Genomic DNA, 24,161 nt, shown 5'->3' with positions numbered 1-24,161 from the left:
GTGCTCAGGTGTATCCTGTTTCCACTGATCTGAATAAATCTGCAAAAATGTCTAAAAACCTGTTTTTGTTTTGTCATTATGGAGTTTTGTGTGTAGATTGATGAAGGGAAAAAAAATATTTAAATCAGTTTTAGAATAAGACTGTATGGTAAAAATGTGGAAAAAGCCAAGGGGTCTGAATACTTTCCAAATTGATATTCCATTTTTATTAAGATTCGATGTTCCAAACATATTGCTTTCCACTTGTGACCGACTGGCTCCATCGGTCTTATGTAGCAAAAATGTAAAATGTGTTGTTGTTTTTTTAACATTAGATAATAGTAGAGACTCAGAGCGATAAAATGGTATATCATACACTACAGTTGAGGAACAATGGGAAAGTAATTTTAAAAAGTTGATAAAGTAATTTAAAAAAGTTGATAAAGTTGATAAACTTGTGCACTCACTTTTGAGAAAATGGCCTTTGAATTTTTGGGTACTACTACTGGAGAGCCCTTCTTGTCTACACCCATTCAGCATCGTTCACACCCTCTTAAGCTTTAGCCCCACCCATCTCTTTAAGGCTTGATCCAAGCGTTCTGTACCAACAACAGCAGTCAAGCACCCAAGCTAACTTGCTAGCTACTTCAAGACACAAATGAGACAACAGCTCACTGAACATAACTCACCCTAGCAGAGCTGGTTAGGCTGTTATGTTATTCAGAGTGTTGGTGACTGCAAATGTGCTGTCAGATTGTCCGTTCATAAATTCAGAGCGTTTCACTCTCGGAGCATTAGAGCGCACACTGGACACTCTGGCCGATGAGTAGGGTTGATTCGAACTTTCTGACCTCACAACGGCAGTCAAGCACCCAAGCTAACTGACTAACATTGGCTAGCTTGCTTTCTACTTCCAGACACAAAAGACAGAACACCCCATTCTAACCATTTTACTTGCCCTAGCAGAGCTGGTTAGGCTGTTTTCATGTTATCCAGAGCGTTGGTGACTGTAACTGTGCTGCAGGCAACATTTTAATTATGCTTTTTTGCCAACGTTTCCTGACACCGGCCATATTCTACGGGTGTTGAGCGTGCTCTGATGGCCAGACTGACGCACCCGAAATGGTTACTTACATACGCACCCGAAATGGTTACTTGAGTCTTTTGTTAAGACATGTAGCTAGCTAGGTGAACAATTAACCATAAACCCAACTCATGACATTACTACTTGGCATGAATCTGCAGGAAGCTAACCAACCAAGTTCAATGTTAGCTAGCTAACATCAGACTATAGCTAGCCAAGGAAATGGCTCTGAGATACGAATAATAAGATAATACCAGCCAGCAAGCCAGCCAGCTAGCGTAAACAATGAACCATAATCCCAACTCATGACATTAGGCTATAGCTAACCAAGGTGTTTTCTAGATCTCCTTAGCAATCACACTAAAATTTCACTGATTTCAAAACTTGGTCCTCCAGAAAGTGGAGTTTACGCAGTTTCATTACACAATACATTTTTTTTTAAACTGCGTTAGACAGGATTACCTAGACATACAATGGCTTGCGAAAGTATTCACCCCCTTGGCATTTTTCCTGGATGCAGTCTATCACAGTGCCATCCATTTTGTTACAAATCACCTTATACCACCCACCACTGTGACCTGTATGCTCTAGTCAGCTGGCCCTCGCTACATATTCGTCACCAGACCCACTGGCTCCAGGTCATCTATAAGTCTATGCTAGGTAAAGCTCCGCCTTATCTCAGTTCACTGGTCACGATAACAACACCCACACGTAGCACACGTTCCAGCAGGTGTATCTCACTGATCATCCCCAAAGCCAACACCTCATTTGGCCGCCTTTCCTTCCAGTTCTCTGCTGCCAGTGACTGGAACGAATTGCAAAAATCGCTGAAGTTGGAGACTTTTATTTCCCTCACCAACTTTAAACATCAACTATCTGAGCAGCTAACCGATCGCTGCAACTGTACATAGTATATCTGTAAATAGCCCACCCAATCTATCTACCTCATCCCCATACTTTAAAAAAAATTGATTTACTTTTCTGCTCTTTTGCACACCAGTATCTCTACTTGCACATCATCATCTGCTCATTTATCACTCCAGTGTTAATCTGCTAAATTGTAACTATTCGCTCCTATAGCGTATTTATTGCCTACCTCCTCATGCCTTTTGCACACACTGTATATAGACTTTCTTTTTTCTACTGTGTCATTGATTTGTTTATTGTGTTATTAGCTTGTTTATTGTTTACTCCATGTGTAACTCTGTGTTGTTGTCTGTCACACTGCTTTGCTTTATCTTGGCCAGGTCGCAGTTGCAAATGAGAACTTGCTCTCAACTAGCCTACCTGGTTAAATAAAGGTGAAATAAAATAAAAAATAAAATAAACTGTGTTTGTGCAAAATGTCTGCCCCCCTGTAAATAACCTTTTTCATATCTGGCCCCCCATAGGAATATAGTTGAATATCCCTGATTTACTGAGAGAAAACATAGCTAGCTAATATAGCCTGATACCAATGCTGGTGTAGGCCTAAATCAGCATGTTGTTTGTGCAACAGTATCTTCTAAATCAGAGATGAATGTTATCTCCATGAAGTAAGAGAAAAAAAAACATTTAATGTAGCCAAAGAATATAAGGTCCCACTCCCCTGGGTAACACTGACCAACACTTTGGTTCCTTCCCTGTCACAATAAAGTCTGCATAGAGATCCTATTAGTACTGCAATTCCTAATGCTTTGAATGCTTCCCTGGCTTTTTCATTTGTCAAACAACACCATATTTAAGTGACACTTTTACATTGTAACTAAAGAATTGAAATAATCATTATATTTCCATGATTCCAACAAATGTCACCCAAGTGTTTTGATCTAAATCGCAAGTCAAATTGAAATTGCAATATTTGGTTAACAATAAGGCCTCGATATTTGCCCATATTGTGCAGCCCTACGTGGCAGTGTGGAAATTATCTAATGACATTAGTTTGATTGAACAGTATAAAACAATCCGAATGGAGAACTACCCATTGAAATCACTTAGAATGTACGGGTTGCCACCCTACGGTCACGCACAACTCATAAAGCAAATTTAGAGCTTCAAAAACATAAAATACCCTCAAATATCATCGTACCGACAAACATTTGAAAATATTGCCCAGCCCTGCATTGCAAGGAACTTCAAAGCAGTTTTATCTTTTAAAAAATGGTGTATCTGGTGGTAGTGGATGTGTACTATCAAAGATGGAATGTTTACAAGATAGCTGTTCCACTGTTGATGTGATGGAACTTTATTCCATCCTTCCCGCACTGGTATTTTTAATGAGAGGAAGTAGCGGATGTTACACAATTATTTGAAAACCCAGTGGACTTTAAAATGTAGTGTGATTGAGTACTTTAGTACCACTGTACACAGTGTTGACAGTTCCTCTACATGCAGCTAAGGAATGGCTTGGGGGTACTTCAATTATCTTTCCATTTACCATAGTGAGAGAGTAGTAGAACTGGTCGGAATTTAAGAGAGACCGTTTGAGTAGAGCTCAAAGACATGTTTGATAGAACTGTCAGCGTCCATCAATCAAGGAACCCTTGATTTATGAGTAAGAAGATGGCTGAATGTCATCCAGTAATGAACCACTGTACGTTTGGAATCAAATCTTAACGATGAACGTTGACTGATTCTAACAGCGGTGTCACTTTTTTTCCACTTTTCCATTTTTCCTCCTGTCAATGTGATTAACAACAGATGTGGTGTATGGCCACAGGAAATAATTAGTTTATAGGATTCTGGACCGCTATCCGTCAGTGCTTTGTAAGAGTTGCCCTATTGATTTGCCAGCTGTTGTGGTAATGCATTATCACTTATAACATATAAATATGGGCCAAACTTAGTTATAACAGTTATCACAGTGATACTGAGGCTTTGTTTCCATGTGACGCAATGCAATAAGTTGAAGATTCATCTCTAGGACAAGCTATTAGACTCTAGGTCTAACACTAATGAGCACATGATAAGGAGAGTACATTACCTTTCTGTAGATGAATAATGTCCGGGAAGTTAGCGAGTAGGCCCTGGTAGAGTGACAGTTTGTCCAGCATGTGGAAGAGGTCATACTTAGGTTGCTCCGCAAACATTTCCCCAATGTTTTCGTAAGTACGTCCCGTGTGGGAGATGGCGGTGTTGAGGCCGTCCGAGCAGTGGGGAGGGTCCAGCATGAAAGCCTGACTGACGTTCTGGAAGGCATTCCCCAGCCGCTGAAATTCCTTCCGGAAGCCTCCGAGGTGCTTCCGCACCAGTTCTGAGGCCACATGTGTAAGCTGCATGACGCTGTCATCCATTTTCTTGGCGAAGGACTTGAAGGAGTCCACACGTTCCTCCACATCCTGCAGGTCCTGGTGCTCATTTGGGATCTGGAAGGTGAGCATGAAGTTGGCGCCCATCATCTCGTCCTTCTCTGCCCGCCTTTTGCCCAGCTTCCACTGCTTGTCGTCGGCGCACATGAGGAAGTGCTCGAAGCCCTCGTACTGCGACAGGACCGGGTGGCTAGTCATGTGGTCCATCCAGAGGATCAGCCGCCTCTTGCGCTTCTCGATGAAGTCCTCTTCGAAGCGCCCTGTTGCCTGTTTCTCGGGCAGGTGGGGCACGGAGATGACGGTGAACTTGTGCAGTAGACGGTTGTACAACCAGTCGAAGTGCTTGTAACGCCGGTACACAGGCCTCGCATTGTGGCTTGGGGTTACTCGGTACGATATGTAGGTCTTGATGCCTTTGAACTTGGTCTGCTTGGTAGGGTCCTCGATGGAGCAAGAGAAAGGTGTGGGGCTTTCTTTCCATTGAGGCCCTTTGGGGCCCATCTCAATGGTGTACGACTCCGCTATCTTAGCGTTCATGGGCACATCGCCCAACACAAAAGCTTCCACCCCTGAGCGGACAAAGCTGGAGAATCGGTTCAAGTTCCTGCCCACCATACTGCCCTTCCGCGAGCTGGAGATGCTGTCCTGCCTCTCCATGTAAGGTTTGGCTCGATAGTGGACATTGGGGTTGTTGGAGTGGGGGCTCTGATGGGAATGTCCATTTGCGCCACTGCGGCCATCATCGTCCACCACTGTGGAACTGTCATCCCAATCATCCCAGTCATCATCATCATCGTCATAGTAACCTTGTTGCATGTGAAAGGGCGTGTTTGGGGCGGAGGGGAAATATGAGGAGTCATTGCCTGGAGAACCCACCGGGCTTATGGAGCAGTCTGTCAGGTTGGAGTTGGAACGAGGGCGGATTACTTCCACGTAAGAGGCCGGGAAGAGACCTCTCTGTCCTTTACTGTTCTCCCCTTGTAACCAGCCATCTACAGAGTTATCGTCAAAGATAACCAGTTCCTCATTCTCCTGTATGCTGATCTCCTCTTTGTTTTCACTTTGGAAAGTGTAGAGTGCCTTGCCTTTCATCGACATTCTGACTCTCTGATGAAAATCATATGCACACGCTGCCTAAAATCATTGTGATGCTGCTACCCTTGAGCACAACATTTTAACACACAAATAGGTGATGTCTAAATTGTTGAACTATAGCCCTAGTATTTCAGCTCATTTCAACTGTAGTCACCCAACACTTGTTTGAATCAATAAGAGATGGTGTGAAAGAGTTATGTAAATCTAATGGTATTGTGCTGGAACGCCACAACAACTGTCAAATGGCATAAACACTGATCTGTGCTCATGCACTATAACACGATAATAACCTTAGTGCTATAACTGGTTTAACTCCCTAAAAAAAACAGCTAGTGCAGTATCAAGCTGGGTATATCTACGACTCGATTACACAAGTGCTGGGGTTGTTTTCTATACTGTGCCAAGAATCTTGTCAATCTTTTTAGTAGGCCTGTGGACTGCATACAAAAGCAGTAACATCGAATTGCAAATGGTTCTCAGTGGTTGTGAGAATCCATTCCTGTACACTTACAATTATTAACAAGGAATATGGGCTATTTACTTTGGTATTCTTACTGCAAATATCAATTGCAAACTGGATAAATTGCTTAATACCACATGCCATGCACCAACTGCCTACTACATCAATACCATATTCCTATCGATAGCCTTATGTTCCATTAGCCTAAACGTTTTCTTTGTTTCTATTGAGGATATCCAAGCTTTACCTTGGATACTTGAAACTGCAATTAAACTTGTGGGCTATCGCAACTTGTAACTCCTCAGTCCATGCATCACCCCTGCAATGACATACCGGTTCACCCGAAAACTCGTTTTCACCAAGAAGCAATTGCAAACATTCGTCTATTCGTTGTAATCCTGAAGAATAGTTTGATTGTTATCCTTGCGTGTGATAAAGTCCTCGAACACAGACTTGCTGTACATCCCACCGACGTGGTCAAACATTAGCAAAATATTTTGTTTCCAGCACAAAGACAAAGTGCCCCGGGTGGAAGAAACCATTCAGCGCCGAGTGAGATGAGTAATGATATCTCAGACTAGTGCATTCTGGTCTTGATCGACATTCCTTGGACTTGCTCCACTTCCCCCGCTAAACAGGTTCTTGTGTATCTTGATCTGTTTCCTTTAATACAAAAAAGATTAAGCATGATTAGCAAATGATTAGGGTCTGCGATTAAAGCAAAGCATAGACTACTTCTTGGAGGTTATTCCTATACGTTCTGTAACAAAGTAACTATTTCCATGACGCTAGACATGGACAATAAAACATATGTGACGCTAACCACAATAACGATTTAGCCACAAGTGGAATTTACGGTTTGCCTGCAAAAAAATAAAAGTCCGAAATTGAAAGTGAAGCAAACAGATACAAATAGTGGAATCATGCAATATTTGGACTGGATAATGCCAGTAACAAGGTTAGAATGTTATTATATAAATTCTACAAAAGACAATAATTAGTTCATTTGACATTCAAAAATCTGTTGAAATCTCACTGATGTATTAAACTTCAATTGCATTGGGGGCATACTTAATACAGTGAGCTACAAAAGTATTTGGACAGTGACACATGTTTTGTTGTTTTGGTACTCTACTCCAGCACTTTGGATTTTAAATGATACAATCACGCAGAGGTTAAAGTGTAGACTGTCAGCTTTAATTTGAGGGTATCTTCATCCATATCGGGTGAACCATTTAACAATTATAGCACTTTTTGTACACAGTCTCTCCATTTTATGGGACCCAGAGTATTGGGACAAAATTCATTTATATGTGTATTCAAGTATTAAAAAGTTAAGGATTTGGTTCCAAAATGGATGAAAATATCCTCAAATGAATGCTGACAGTCTGCGCTTTAACCTCATAGTTATTGTATAATTTCAAATCCAAAGTGCTGGAGTACAAAGCCAAAACAGAGAAAAATGTGTCACCGTCCCAACACTTTTGGAGCTCAATGTATTTCACACCTATGGATTGGGGATCCATGAAATGGGGTATTAGTCGACACAGCGACACCCACAGAACAAAATTGTGATGAGTTTACACAAATATTAGCGTCGTAGCTCTTATTGTGGGACTTTGACTGTGGGGAATCACCTCCCTATCCAGCCTATTGTGTGTATTAACCTTAATATTGCACTATACGGCCTTATATATGGATTGTGGAATAAATGGGATATGAGTCAACTCAGTGTTACCCACAGAACCCAATTATTCACATTCCAAGCCTGTTTCGGGTAATCTACTCCAAATATGGCATGGTTTCACAATTTGTATCCGTTTGCATGACTTTCATTGAGGGATCTTTATTGTGAAGGAGAACCGCAAACGCAACTATTGTGGATAATCGTTATTGTGGCTAGCTTCACACAGGTGACAAAAGACGACGTTTTTTTTTCTTCATTGAGGTCTTTTATCCATTCTCTGAAATGCAAGAAATCAGCTCGATACTGCCCCCAGCATGAGAAACATAACAACATGAAGAAATGAATATGCTTTTCTCATAAATCAATTATTTTCATTTACATATAGGCTATTTTTAAAATTTTGTATTTATTTAACATTTATTTAACAAGGCAAGTCAGTTAAGAACAAATTGTAATTTACAATGATGGCCTACCAAAAGGCAAAAGGCCTCCTGCGGGGATGGGGGCTGGAATTAAAAATTGTACATTTAATATTTATATATAAATATAAGACAAAACATACATCACAACAAGAGAGACAACACAACCCTACATAAGAGAGACCTAAAACAACAACATAGCAAGGCAGCAACACATGACAACACAGCATGGTAGCAACACAACATTACAACAACATGGTAGCAGCACAAAACATGGTACAAACATTATTGAGCACAGACAACAGCACAAAGGGCAAGAAGGTAGAGACAACAATACATCACACAAAGCAGCCACAACTGTCAGTAAGAGTGCCCATGATTGAGTCTTTGAATGAAGAGATTGAGATAAAACTGTCAGAGTTTGAGTATTTGTTGCAGCTCGTGACTACCTCAAGCTCTAAACCCTCAGAGGTAGTAATCACACCTGTGGGCAGAAGGGCATTCTTCTTACCAAACCACATGACCTTTGTTTTGGAGGTGTTCAGAACTAGGTTAAGGGTAGATAAAGCTTGTTGGACACTAAGAAAGCTTTGTAGTAGAGCATTTAATACAAAATCCGGGGAGGGGCCAGCTGAGTATAAGACTGTATCATCTGCATATAAATGGATGAGAGAACTTCCTACTGCCTGAGCTATGTTGTTGATGTAAATTGAGAAGAGATTTGGGCCTAGGATTGAGCCTTGGGGTACTCCCTTGGTGACAGGCAGTGGCTGAGACAGCAGATTTTCTGACTTTATACACTGCACTCTTTGAGAGAGGTAGTTAGCAAACCAGCCCAAAAACCCCTCAGAGACACCAATACTCCTTGGCCGACCCACAAGAATGTAATGGTCTACAGTATCAAAACCTTTGGCCAAGCCAATAAAAATGGCAGTGATATTGATGATTGACGATGATGATGTTGATGTGATTGTGGAGTAGCCTATAGGCTATGAAGATTATGAGAAAGATACTGCCATTTGCAAGATTTGAGATTGAAACACTAAAATGTCAATCAATATTTGTTTCCTACTCCTCTACATGACCTTTGCTTGTGTAAGTTGTTGACAGAAATGTCAGCATTTAATGTGAGGATGGATGAAAATCCTAACAAATTTGTTTTGCACCGTAGAGCTATTGACATTTAGTGCCCGTGTACACTATATACGGCTCCTGTACACTAGCACGCGTGCGTCTTAGGCCACCCAGAGTGGCTCACTTGTGGGCATGTTGGCAGCATATGGTATCATTTGTGCATCAAGAATTCAGCATAGCAAGTTGTATGAAGGTCTGGTTATTAAATGGGTAAATAGTTTAATCCATTCTCCATTTCATGAATTTGTTCTCAGGTAAATAGTAATATGCTCTAAAATTCTCTGATGACTAACAAACTTTGCTCCCCTGTTTCCAATCATCCAAAAGGCTAGGAGAACCTATTCAAGTAAGTAAATGCATTTAGAAAATGTTTTAAAAACCGATGTATTATTAGCTAACTAGCTACAGTGCAGGCTAATTCAAATGAGCTGCTAACGTAGCTAGTTAGCCATCTAGTCAACTTCACATACTGTATAGGTAGCTGGCAAAGTTAATTAAATATCACCAGCTACCTAACTTCATATTAGCTAGCTATCTTGATGTATTATTCACTGTAAAAAAAAAACTCCAAATGCATTTATAGGTAGCTAGCTTACAGCCATGGAGGAGGGTGAAAGGATAGCAGCCCCAACTGTCAAAGTGAGAGAGAAGGCTATTCTGGATAGGGCTGGTACTTTTGTGTAGTTCCAGTCCCTAGAAGTGAAGATGGAGATAATAGTAGCATAATATTCAGTGCGGTCTAATTTGAGTTTAATGAAGTCTGTTTCTTGTGAGATTTTCAGTCCTCAGGTATAGAGAGCTGTGAAAGCCTGTCTGCAGATGAAGAGATCCCATTTAAGAGGAGTGGTTCTCAGTCCTGGTCCTGGAGAATCAAAGGGGTGCACATTTTTGTTTTTGCCTTAGCACTACACAGCTGATTCAAATGATCAACTCATCATCAAGCTTTAAGTGGTATTTATGTATTCATTTGTGATGCTATCCTTGACATTATCCTGCTATTGTCACATGCACATGCATTTATCTATCCAATGTTATTATGATTTGTTATCAGGGATATTATACTTTAGTAACCTGGTGATGTAAAAGTCTAATAATTATATTATTCCTACATATACCTAGTAACTGTAGATTCCTTCAAAATGATTGCCTACAGTTACCATGTAGGGCACCATGAGGACACTGCAAGGTTGAATAACCAGGGCCATCTGGGACTGCCTCCTGGAGGAATTCAGGCATGTGAAGGCTACCTGTGTCCTGCATAACTTCAGGAGGGGACCTGCAGCTTGCCGCCATGTACTAGGGGCGATGCCTGCTGCTCGGCAGGATGTTTCAAGGATGGGGACCAACAACGCAGCAAGAAAGGCAATCTGTGTAAGGGAGATCTTCACCTCCTACTTCTTCAAAGAGGGTGCTGTTCCCTGGCAACACCATAGACTACACTATGCACAACCAAAGGCTCTTATAAGAGCCATCCACATTGCAATAAGAGTATTCTTCCATTTACTTAGAAATGTCAACTGCAGTTATTCAATTCCCAGTTTATCTCCATTTGATTTCTACTTCTCAGGTGAGGGTGCTATGAGGGTACTAATGGACAACCTGACAATGATCTGACAACGCTCTCTGGCACTCCAGAGTGAATTTACGAACGTACCCTTAGTATACTGGAAACGAGTTGAGAGTACTAGCCGTTCGCCTGTCGACTGGAAATGGATCCTGTTGCAACCTAGCTTGTTAGCATAACAAATTACTAGCTAAACATTTTACGATTTAGGGTGTGTTCGTAAAATCAATCTGGAGTGCCAGAGGGCGCTCTGGGCGTTCGTAAATCCAGAGCGTTGTCAGATTGTCCTTTCATAAATTCAGAGTGTTTTGCTCTCGGAGCATTCAGAGCCACACTGGGCGCTCTGGCCTAGGAGTAGGGCTCACATTTTCAACTTGAGTCTCTTTACCAATTCCATAACCAGCATTTGGAAATCAGCATATGTCCTCCCACTGCTAAAGGGTGGAGATCCCTCAGATGCTAATAACTATTGTCCTATCTCTAAACTCCCTATCCTGGCCAAAGTCTATGAATCCCTAGTGAACTCACATGTAAAAAAACTTCTTAATTGAAAAGAACAAGGTTCAGTCTGGCTTTAGATCAGGGCACATCACTATAACTGCAGCTACGGCAGTGACAAATTACATCATTAATGCATTTGATAAAAAGCAACGTTGTGCTGCTCTGTTTGTGAATTTATCAAAGCCTTTGATTCAGTTGAACCTTGAATTGTTGATTGGTAGACTCAGAAACATTGGTCTCAGTGAAGGGGTAGTAAATTGGTTTAGGAACTATCTTTCTGACAGAACACAATGTGTATATACTGACAATCACACGTCTAGCTTTCTTGAGATTAATGGAGGTGTGCCCCAGGCTTCCATTTTAGCTCCTGTGTTGTTCTCAATTTGTATTAATGATTTGGGAAATGGGATGCAACCAGCAAAGTTACATCTATATGCAGGTGATACAGTTATATATTAATATGCTCCTTCTCTGGTTCAGGCTGTTGACGAGCTCCAGACGGCTTTTCAGTCACTGCAGGCCTCCCTTTATAGTCTCAAACTGGTCTTGAATAAACAAAAAACTAAATGCATGACCTTTTCCAGAGCTAGAACTCTGCCAGAGAACGTTAGCATTGTCACATCTGGTGGCTTATCCATTGAAAAAGTGTAATCTTACAAATACCTAGGTATTTGGTTGGATGACAAGTTGCACTTTAAACTTCATGTGGATAATCTTGTGACAAAGCTTATTAGGCTTGCTTCCCGCTTATGGCTAGAAAGAAGCTTGTTCAGGTCACTTTTCTCTCTGTAATTGATTATGATGACTTGTTATATATGCATGCAACCTCCTCTGTCTTACAGAATCTGGACTCTGTTTATCATGCATCCTTGCGCTTTATTACAAATGCCAAGTCACTCACCCACCATTGCACATTGTACTCTTGGCCAGGTCTCCCTTGAAAAAGAGACTCTGGGTCTCAATGGGATTTTCCTGGTTAAATAAAGCTTAAATAAATAAAAGATCCGAGTGCTCAATGGCAGTCAAGCATGCAAGCTAACTGGCTAACATTGGCTAGCTATTTCCAGACACAAATGAGTGAACTCCTCACTCTGACCATTTTACTTGACCTAACAGAGCTGGTTGGGCTGTTTTCATGTTATCCAGAGCATTGCTGACTAACTGTGCTGCTGGCAACAATTTAATCACACTTTTGTAGACGTTTACTGACATCGGAAATATTCAATAGGTGTTGAGCATTCGTAAATTCATCAGTTATTCTGCACTCTGACACACTCAGACGAGAGTGCTCTGAAATCAGGAGTAGATAGCCAGAATTAACTATGTCCATCAAAACGCACAATGACTATACCACTTAGCTAAGAATCATGTGAATAATCAAGTCAATAAATGTTGCATAGTTAGTTTGATAGCAGATAGTTAATATACTACCTGACAAGTTCGATGTATTAGTAGCCAACTAATGTTAGGTAACTGGTTAGCATACCGGTAAAGTACATACTGCTGTAATGCTATGCACATTGCTCAACATTTTCTGAACAATTTTCATAATTAGTGAAAGCATTGAATTTGTATCCGCTCTCGTCGGACTTCGGCTGTATATTTTCAGCCATTTTCTTCCAATCTGAAAAGTTATGAAGCCATGCCCATTTTCTGAAGTATTGCATTACGGGGCCCTAAAAGCACGGAAATAGTGTCCACTGCATGTATACTTCGTATTTCGGCAAATTTAGTACGACATCCGGGAACTTTTGGCATACTAACTATATCCGTACTATGGCCAATAAGCATTATACATACTCAATTCACGTCACAAATAATTAAGTTAGTGCGGTTAGTATGAGTATTCGAACACAGCTAGTGACAGTACCAAGAGAGTTAACTCCATTCGGTGTCCTGACAACACACCATGGCAGTTAGAATGGTACAGCATTGCTTTGGGTATATCTGGTGTACGTGCGTGTGACTTCCTTTTTAGTTAAATTGTTGTTGTTTTTTGGTATTAATATTATTTTTTTATATTGCAGAAAAAACAGCATACAAACAAGAAGTATACAAACAGACAATAATAACATATGCTAGGGGTACAACAAATGACAGATTATAAAAAGACCTTATAAGATGCACACATATTGATAGTTTTAACAGCTTTCTTATTAGAAGAATGTAGAATAGTCTTAATGTACTGTATGAATTCCTTATAGAAAACACAAGAGTGGTTTTTTGTTACTGAATTTACATTTATGAATATGACATTTTCCATTAGCACAATTAGATTTATGAGGTAAAATAGTTTTTCTTTATCATTTTTATAGTTAAGTCATAAAGAATATTAACAATTACAAACTATCAATATCTTTCCATAATTCTTTACATGTAGAAAATGATAAAATAAATGCAAAAAACTGTTTCTGGATGCTCAACACAAAAAGTACAGCTAATGTTAATGTATTTTTTGAGTTTCTTCAGGTAATGATTCGCAGGGTAATACTTATGGATCATTCTGAAAGAGACTTCTTTGACCTGGTTAACAAGCAGGTATTTGTGTGGTAATAACCACATTTTTTCTCAACAGATATAATTGACAAATGTATTCGAGTAAATTGTGACATAAGGAATGGATAGAATTTCCCTTTGAAATAAAGCACGTATAGATCTGTTGTTCTGAGGGAGCAAGGAGAAACACATTTTTCCTATTGGAGAGTCAACTGGATTAAGCAAGGCTTGGTCAAGAAATTGAGGTCTGTTTATAATGTGTGTGACTTCCATGTCCACTCCTGCTCTGGCGCTTGACGTCACCGGTCTACTAACTTCCGGTCCTGGCAACACATCTTTACACACACCTGCGTCTCATCATCAGTCACAACTGGACTTCATTACTCACGCTTTATATAGCACTCTTTTGTTATCAGTCATCAGGTAGTATGGTTTATGTCAGACCCTTCGCTTGTTTTGTATCACGCCATGGTCGTTATTATTAAACTCACTAATTAGGACCACATTAATTTACCACTTCATTGTACAGTGTAGGCAAGGCTATTCTCCCCCCGAATTTAAGTGATAGCATCCACATGATCCACATACTTGAACCCCGTTTCCCCAGCCATAAAATATAAAAAATAATTATTTGGAAAAAACAATTTTACATTGTAGAATATTTATTAATATAAAACTGTTTTCTATTATTAAATTTAAAGGAGTGGATTAGAAAATTGAGTACTTGAGAGACTGAAATGAATAAAATATTATTCAAATTAAATGAGTGTTGCACGGACCAAAAACACTTGAAGATCTCGCTAAACATACTATCAACCCAGATAACTTGAGAACGAAGTTGCCTGCAAATACAAAGTTGCCAATGTCTTTGCAAATTATTATTTGTTTACTTTAACTAGGCAAATCAGTTAACCTCTCTTCACACCGAACCCGTTAGCGGGATTAAATTCGACAACATACGGTGATCTCTACAAAAATAGTCATATTAAAAATTCATGAAAATACAAGTGTCTTGTAGTATGATCTAAAATAAAGACGTGCGACCACGAGGTTCTAGCTCCAGCCTGTTTATTAACCTTAACCCTTGCATGTCCTACATAGGTATGGATGCCCCAAGGGACATCCTACTACATCTTCCCCTCTCCCATGAAAAAGAACTCAACATGCATAACCACTGAAGCATAACTGAAATGCAATTTGGAAACCAGTATTATTCTCTAACATGCTACTTCCCATCCTGAAACAGTATGAAAGCATTAAATCACACAGTATGAACATTAACTTAGGTACAGTCTCTTTCTGCTGGGTATGTTCCCCAGCCGTATGTTTTCTCTTCACGTAACATAGTCTTTCAGCCACTCTGGTGGCTTCACATCCCTTTTTGGGCGGCTTGTGGCTCTGTGAGCATTCTGTCTCCTTCACCCTCTTTTTGTGCATTTTCTGTGGCCTCGGTCTGTGTGGCCGAGGCCTGGTAGATCTATTTCTGGTAGATGTGTTTTGTTCCTTCGTACCTCTTCTAAGCCTGTGTCTACCACATAGGAGCGTGGGGCATCCTCTTTCCTCAGCACTATTGCTGGTGTCTTTGAGTTTGTAATCCACACGCGTTGACCTTCTGTCAGCTCTGGCCTCTCCTTAGCACAGTGTCTCCGATTAAAGTCTCCAGTTTGCGTTTGTTTCAGACGTTTGTCCCTCTCAGCGAAGGCCTTTCTGTTAGGCCATCGGGTTTTAAGCTGAGCCGGCGAGACAGGCAATGGGGAACGCAGCCTCCTGCCCATCAGGAGCTCGGCAGGCGACGGCCCATGATGCAGTGGTGTAACTCTGTAAGCTAACAGAGCCCTGTATGGATCCTTGTTCTTTTTCAGCAGTCCCTTGACTGTTTTCACAGCTCTCTCTGCCTCACCATTACTCTGTGCATGGTAGGGGCTACTGGTCACATGTATGAAGTCATATTCTGCGGCAAAAGCAGAAAAGGAGCTTGCAGAGAACTGGGGTGCGTTATCTGTAACCAGGACCTCAGCGACCCCTTGCCTGGAAAAAATTGACTTTAATCCATTGATAACACCAGCTGATGTGGTTATGGGTGTCTTTGCTATTTCAATGTATCTTGAGTAGTAATCTACCACTAGCAGATAAGTGTCATTTTTCCAATAGAACATATCCGCCCCTACCTTTTGCCATGGCCGTTTTGGCAGCTCCGTTGCCATCATTGGCTCCGGATGACAAGGTTGACATTTTGTACAGACCTCACACTAGGCCACTAGCTTGGCAATCTGAGTACTCAGACCCAGCCACCACACTGACTGTTGAGCCCTCAGTCTGCATTTGGTTATCCCCATGTGTCCCTCATGCACTCTGTCGAGCATTTCTGGTTGTAGAGTCTCTGGGATAACTATCCGTTGTCCTTTCATGAGAAGGTCTCCATTACAGTGGAAGTCACTTTGGTGAACCCAATAGGGCTTCAGCAGTTGAGGCAGTTCCTCCTGCCTGGGCCATCCCTTTTTGCACTGCTGCACTATCTGTTGGCAGATGGGGTCTCGTTGTTGCTCCTCTGCAATCTGCTGCAGTTTGGTCTGAGATGCAGGTAGACTGTCCCTTATTGTATTAATGGACACCTGTACCTCACCCTCTAGACATTGCTCCACCTCTGATAATGGACGTTTAATTGGGGCCCTGGAGAGTGCATCTGCTGTGATCAGTGCAATCCCTGGCACATACACCATCTTGTAGGTGAACCTCAGTAATCTGAGGCGGAAGCGCAGAACTCTGGGAGGTAAGTCGTCCAGTGCTTTTGTCCCTAACAGAGCCAACAGTGGTTTGTGGTCCGTCTCTGCTGTAAACTGCAGGCCAATAAGGTATTGGCTGAGCCTTTCACATGCCCATGTGATAGCCAACGCCTCCTTCTCCACTTGAGCATATCTTTGCTCTGTGTCGGATAAGCTTCGGGAGATGTATGCTATTGGACGCCACTCCATGTTGTCCTGCATCTGTGTGAGGACCGCCCCTAGCCCAAAGGATGATGCATCTGCTGATACTTTTGTCTTAGCGTGGGGACGGTACTGGGCCAGCACTCTCTGTGAGGCCAGATCTCTTTTGATTTTGTCAAACGCTACCTGTTGCATGTGACCCCATGACCAGTCATTCTCTTTGGCTAGTAAGTCTCTCAGAGGTTTGGTTGTATCTGAGAACTGTGGGAGGAACTTACCCACATATGTGGCCATGCCTAAGAAGGTCCTGACTTCAGCCACATTCTGGGGTCTGGGCATATCTGTGATGGCGCTGATCTTCTCTGGGTCCGGCTCTATTCCAGCTGCACTGATTTTGTGTCCCAAGAACAAGACCTCTGATTGTGCAAAAGTGCATTTTTCATTGAGTGTCAGGCCAGTCTCCTGGAGTGGGGTCAGAACTGCTGTAAGCCTTACATCATGTTCTGCTCTGTCCCTTCCGCACACGAGCACATCGTCCGCGTGGACTATGACCCCACTCAGCCCATCCAACAGCTGGGACATGCGTCTGTCTTTGGAAATGCTCAGGACCGGAAGCGATTCCAAATGGCAAAACATTAAAACAGTAACGGCCAAACGGTGTAATAAACGTTGTGAGCGCCCTACTCTCTGATGACAGCGGTATCTGCCAGAAACCTGAGCGGGCATCCAGCTTTGTGAAGACTTGTGAGCCATCCAACTGAGCAAGTGACTGCTCCACTGATGGTAAGATGTGTCTCTCTCTCTGCAGAGTGCCTCATTCAATTTAGTCATGTCCACACAGATCCTTATTTCCCCATTGGCTTTTGGGACCACCACCATCCCTGCACACCAGTCTGTGGGACTCTCTATTTTAGACACCGCCCCCAATTTCTTCCATCCTCCCCAACTCTTCCTTTACTCTGGCCAATAAACGGATAGACACCCGGCGGGGGGTGGTAAGGGCATAGGGGACAGCATCCTCTTTCAGGCGGAATTTGTAGTCACCTTCTATCCTTCCTAGACCAGAAAACACTTTTGGGAATTTCTTTTTGAAAACCTCACCTGGGTCCTCCAGTTCGCTCACTCTCTCAATGAGTTGCAATGCTTCAATTGCTGGCAGCCCCAGCAACGGTCTGGCTAGAGAGTCAATGACGAAGACAGGCTGGATGGCACTTTTGTCTTTACTCTCCAGTTTAATCACTAAGTGCCCTACCACTGGTAAAATGTTATTACTGGGCCCATACAGTTTTTTGTTTGTAGAGAGCAAAGGGCCATCTCTGCTATAGCTATACAGCCTAGTTGGGATAGCTGTCACTGCTGCCCCAGTGTCTAGTTTAAATGACACAACCTCCTCATTGAGTTTATTGTCTGAATTCCAGCCAGTATTGTTTCCCTTTACTTCTCCCAGAAATATGCTGTCCTGCTGTACCTCCTCTGAAACCTCATGCATTTGCTTTAATCGACAGACAGCTGAAAAGTGTCCTCTCCTGTGACATTTCCTGCATTCCGCATCCTTTGCTGGGCAATCTTTCCATCTGTGGAAAGGGGATTTCCCACATTTGCGGCAAACATTTGAACTGGCTACTGGTGCTGTCTGTGATTGTTTTCTCCACGTCTGTCTCTGTTATTTGTTCCCCTCCGTTTTTTTTTAGCTCTGTATAAAAATGCATGTATTTCCTCACTCTCTTCGTTCTGCAATGAGCTGCTGTCGCGCAGTATCGTCTGCTGTCTTTTTACTGTCTCACTCTGCCTAACCTGGTTTACAGCTTTGGACAAGGTAAGCTGGGAATCCAACTGTAACTTTTCAGAAAGTGATATATTTCTTATTCCGACTACAATCCGATCTCGGATAAGCTCTTCCCTGAGCACGCCAAACGGACAATGTTCTGCTAGTTTGTGAACAGCTGTGATAAAACTGTCGGTGGTTTCACCCTGCTCCTGTTTGCGCATATTAAACCTAGCTCTCTCAAAAATAATGTTGTGTCTCCCTACAAAATGCGTTTCTAAACAGTCTTTAACGGCACTGTAGTTAAGTGTCTCTTCCTCGGTCAACGTTGAAGCATTTAATATATCCTCGGCTTCATCACCCCATAGAGTAGATCAGTGTATTAACTTGAAATGCCTCATTTTTCACGTTTAAGCCTGATGCTACCCTGTACCTTTCAAAGCGCCTGATCCATTTCGGCCAGTTTTGAATGTCCATACAAACAAAATTCTTCGGGGGACTAATGCGAAATCCGTCAGCACTAGCCACTGGCCTGTCCGTGTTTGCGCCAGAGCCCGTTGAACTTGGAGTCGCAAACCCTGAAATCCCGCCAGCTTCTTCCTCTTGCAACATGTTGCTTAGCAGTAGCTTAGTCCTTGCTCGTTAGCTAGCAAAATAATGATATGAGCTGTTTTATCTCCAACACTGTGCCCTTCCTGCTGTGAAACAGCCTGAATGTATGATTTCCCAATGCTCATTGTTACACAATGAATGGTCTTTTGTTTGATAAAATCAATTTTTATAGCCTAACACGAAACATTTTGTGAACCGCTGAATTCCGTCTCATTCCATTTTCGACACACATTCGATGTAAATACACACACTAAACGTGACTTTTCCAGTCATGTTTGGTTTCATTGCAATCAACTGGTTTGTTTGTAACACAACCAAACTGATGGGTCATTTCGCGGGACGTATTGACTGAAAGAAACCGATTTGAAGACAACAAGTAATGACATCATTGTGCGCCAATGATATGACTGCTGTTTCTTTGATTGACTGTATTTTAACCCAATGACCACTGATCGTCTTGAAATCTAGCTGGGTAGATAGTCAATGAGCTGAGGTAAACGGCAATACAGTGGGGCAAAAAGTATTTCGTATTTTGTGGAAAATAAGTATTTGGTCAATAACAAAAGTTTATCTCAATACTTTGTTATATACCCTTTGTTGGCAATGACAGAGGTCAAAGGTCTTCACAAGGTTTTTACACACTGTTGCTGGTATTTTGGCCCATTCCTCCATGCAGGTCTCCTCTAGAGCAGTGATGTTTTGGGGTTGTTGCTGGGCAAAATGGACTTTCAACTTCCTCCAAAGATTTTCTATGGGGTTGAGATCTGGAGACTGGCTAGGCCACTCCAGGACCTTGAAATGCTTCTTACGAAGCCACTCCTTCGTTGCCCGGGCGGTGTGTTTGGGATCATTGTCATGCTGAAAGACCCAGCCACGTTACATCTTCAATGCCCTTGCTGATGGAAGGAGGTTTTCACTCAAAATCTCACAATACATGGCCCCATTCATTCTTTCCTTTACACGGATCAGTCGCCCTGGTCCCTTTGCAGAAAAACAGCCCCAAAGCATGATGTTTCCACCCCCATGCTTCACAGTAGGTATGGTGTTCTTTGGATGCAACTCAGCATTCTTTGTCCTCCAAACACGACGAGTTGAGTTTTTACCAAAAAGTTATATTTTGGTTTCATCTGACCATATGACATTCTCCCAATCTTCTTCTGGATCATCCAAATGCTCTCTAGCAAACTTCAGACGGGCCTGGACATGTACTGGCTTAAGTAGGGGGACACGTCTGGCACTGCAGGATTTGAGTCCCTGGCGGCGTAGTGTGTTACTGATGGTAGGCGTTGTTACTTTGGTCCCAGCTCTCTGCAGGTCATTCACTAGGTCTCCCCGTGTGGTTCTGGGATTTTTGCTCACCGTTCTTGTGATCATTTTGGCCCCACGGGGTGAGATCTTGCATGGAGCCCCAGATCGAGGGAGATTATCAGTGGTCTTGTATCTCTTCCATTTCCTAATAATTGCTCCCACAGTTGATTTCTTCAAACCAAGCTGCTTACCTATTGCAGATTCAGTCTTCCCAGCCTGGTGCAGGTCTACAATTTTGTTTCTGGTGTCCATTGACAGCTCTTTGGTCTTGGCCATAGTGGAGTTTGGTGTGTGACTGTTTGAGGTTGTGGTCAGGTGTCTTTTATACTGATAACAAGTTCAAACAGGTGCCATTAATACAGGTAACGGGTGGAGGACAGAAGAGCCTCTTAAAGAAGTTACAGGTCTGTGAGAGCCAGAAATCTTGCTTGTTTGTAGGTGGCCAAATACTTATTTTCCACCATAATTTGAAAATAAATTATTAAAAACCTTCAATGTGATTTTCTGGATTTTTTTCTTCTCGTTTTGTCTGTCATAGTTGAAGTGTACCTATGATGAAAATGACAGGCCTCTCTCATCTTTTTAAGTGGGAGAACTTGCACAATTGGTGGCTGGCTAAATACTTTTTTGCCCCACTGTATTTCATGTGTAACAACATGTGTGCAATGATGTGCCAAATAAATCTGTGATTGAGTGCATTATTATAGGGTAAGCATTAGAATAACCCGACTCAATATTTCTAGCTATTAGGTGAAAATATATCTTGGGTCAGCTTTCTCCATTCAAACCTTACCTTGACATTAGAATTATTACACAATACTGGCCACGGACCAGCTCCTATAGACCTATTACCCACTGGGGACAGACGTCAATTCAACATCTATTCCATGTTGGTTCAATGTGATTTGACGAAATTACGGGGAAACAACTTGATTCAAGCATTGTTTGCCCAGTGGGTATCACCTATGGTTGCAATTATTGAGGCTGCTTATTTTAATGCACATCCTATAATAATGCACTAAATCAAGATTTGCACGTTAGGCTACACATCATGAAATATATGAGGCAAAAATTACAGACAATAGCCAAATAGCAAAATAAAACTCAATTGATTGAACATGAATAGTATTTCAATATCATTGAAATATATACAGTGGGCCTATGTACTATGTAGCCTATACTGTAGGTAGGCTATATAAGAATATTTAGAAGATAAATACACAATGCAGAGTACGAGAGGTCAAGAAGATGAGAAGTCAATAGAATTAACGATCAATGGAAATAGTGTTTTTCTGTAATAGGGAGTTATTTGTCAATGGGTCAGAGACATGGGAGGAATGTGTCTATACGGTGAGTCTGAAATAGGATACTTGTTATTTGGCCATTGGCCCAGTTGTACTGCAAGGACTTCTAATTGGTCAACCACACGCTAGGGCTGGGTTATAAACTAGATCCTGTCCCTTTGTTCTGTGGAGATAATCACAGGAGAGACATTGGCAATTTTGAATTTGTAGTCAACTTCCTTGTTAAGTTATAATGATATGGAGGTCACAGAGGGTTCGTAAACTCACTCTGACTATCTACTCCGATTTCAGAGTACTCTGGTTTGAGAAACTCGGTTGTTATGACAGGTTTAAGTAAACATTGGCAAAAAATGTATTAAGTTGTTGCCATAACACAGTTATAGTGACTTACCCTCTAGATAAGATTAAAACATTCAAACCTGCTCTGCTAGGACAATTACAATTTTCAGTGTGAAGTGTTGTCTTTGTTTCTGGAAGTAGCTAGCAAGTTAGCCAACTTTAGCTAGCTAAGGTGCTTGACTGCTGTTGTGAGGTCAGAACGCTCCAATCAACCCAGAGCATCCAATGTGCGCTCTGAAAGCACCAAGAACGAAATGCTCTGAATTGACCAACAAACAACCCGACAACGCTCTGAATTTACGAATGACCCAGAGCGCACTTTGACACACTGGAGCCAATTTACGAAAACACCCCTTGATTCCATGTTTAGTGGGATATCTTTGGTGACGCACTTAGAGCGGGCGGCAGGGTACCTGGTGGTTAGAGCGTTGGACTAGTAACCGGAAGGTTGCGAGTTCAAATCCCCGAGCTGTCGTTCTGCCACTGAACAGGCAGTTAACCCACTATTCCTACGCCGTCATTGAAAATAAGAATTGGTTCTTAACTGACTTCTGTAATAGGGAGTTATTTGTCAATGGGTCAGAGACATGGGAGGAATTTGTCTATACAGTGAGCCTGAAATAGGATACCGGAAGGTTGCGAGTTAAAACTAAATTAGATGTCATTCTCATTGATAGCAAGTCTAAGAACCTATGTTCTATGTGTGCTATTTCTATGCTTCCTGATTTTAAGTACATTTTTTGCTTCTTTCACTTTCGGTTTTGTACACCAGCTTCCAACAGCTGAAAATACAATATTTTTTGTTATGGAAAATATATTGCACTGCGGAATAGATGGTACAATGATTATCTACACTATAGTTGCTTATTTTGTAAAATAACCTGAAATTAGGCGAACTATTAGAATTTTAGCAACCAGGAAATGGCGGCGCGATTTCTGCATAGTGCATCTTTAAGATGCTTTGGGTAAACCGGGTCCTGGACAGGGTTTATCGTTTTTTTGTTATTGTGACATCTGAATTGTAGGGACGCACTGTGTGTGACGCAGGGTGGAACGGAGGCGTCTAGAGAAACGACGGCTGAAAGCTGTTTGCGTTTGGTGAATTAGGATAGATAAACGACGATTGTTCAATATAGCTAAGATAATAGATTTGAACAAAGATAAACGAAACGGAGAGGAAATCCGGTGGAAGTGGTTGAGCAACACTGGGCGGGGACTGGAGCAGAGATGGATGGAAAGGAAGGGGGGTTAGGAGTTGAGGAGGACGGTATGGAATGTTGTGGTGGAGTGGAAAAAGGTGGAGGTATAGTTCGAGTAAAGTGAGTTAGAGTAAAGTGAGGAGTGAGCGTAGCATCTCGTAAGCAGAAGCAGTGAAGGTAGTTCACGCAGAAACAAGCAGGGCACCTGGAAGAGCTGGTATGCCAGGGCAGATTGAGATGCAGGCTAGGCATGATGGAGGGAACAGAATGGGGGAGAACACAAGAATGCTAGGAGACATGAGGAAGGTTGTTACATTTGTGACAGCAGCAATCAATTGCACAGAAAAATTACAATTGAGAACTTAGAAGCTGAAGATCATAGTGGAGCAGGCAGTAAAGTGTCTTGGGATCACAGGACTGACATAGGAAAATGTCAGGCTTCGGGCAACACTCGAAGTCCCCACCCCACCCACGGAGCAAGACACGTTAATCATTTGTCACAACATCATAGGTTGCTCCCTATGCACCTGCCAATGTTAACCTATTGAACGAAATTAGTAACCAGACAGGAAACAGTGCTAATGTTTTTCCCATTGATAACCTGAATGACAATGAACCTGATTCTTACCCTGAGGACATGACAAGGGAAAGTACATATTTTAAGAGGAAAAGCACATTTTTACCACCCCAAAAAAATCACTCTCTTGAAACATATTGCCGCCAAGTTGAGAAAGATGTACATAATATCCTGGCTAAGAAAAAATAATACAAGGTATTCCACAATATGTCCAAAGCAGAGAAAGAATCTCTTATGGAACTGAAAAATGACTCCAGTATCATTATAAAACCTGCTGACAAAGGAGGTGCAATAGTGATACTAAATGCAGCAGACTATGAAAAATAAATTCTGAGACAACTTTGTGATGAGGAATTTTACAAAAGACTCCCAAATCACCCTACTGATCAATTCAAGTCTCTGATCCATGATGAATTGTAAAAATGTT

General features: G+C 41.8%; 2 protein-coding genes across 2 annotated transcripts in view; one reads left to right on the top strand and one right to left on the bottom strand.

Moving 5' to 3' along the window:
- snx33 (sorting nexin 33) overlaps nucleotides 1–6,696 on the bottom strand; it is a 36,272-nt gene extending 29,576 nt beyond the window's left edge. The window contains exon 1 of the mRNA XM_020456861.2: nucleotides 4,026–6,696. Within this exon, the coding sequence (XP_020312450.1) occupies nucleotides 4,026–5,448 (1,423 nt within the window). The 5' untranslated portion in view covers nucleotides 5,449–6,696. The remainder of the gene's footprint in view (nucleotides 1–4,025) is intronic.
- Nucleotides 6,697–18,350: 11,654 nt separating this feature from the next.
- snupn (snurportin 1) overlaps nucleotides 18,351–24,161 on the top strand; it is a 50,043-nt gene continuing 44,232 nt past the window's right edge. The window contains exon 1 of the mRNA XM_031801773.1: nucleotides 18,351–18,446. The gene's annotated coding sequence lies outside the window, so the exon portion shown is untranslated. The remainder of the gene's footprint in view (nucleotides 18,447–24,161) is intronic.

Source organism: Oncorhynchus kisutch, linkage group LG22 (assembly GCF_002021735.2).
Source record: "Oncorhynchus kisutch isolate 150728-3 linkage group LG22, Okis_V2, whole genome shotgun sequence".
In the NCBI taxonomy this organism is placed as follows: Eukaryota; Metazoa; Chordata; class Actinopteri; order Salmoniformes; family Salmonidae; genus Oncorhynchus; species Oncorhynchus kisutch.
Note: the sequence above shows the minus strand (reverse complement) of the source record. Positions and strands in the feature narration are given on the sequence as shown.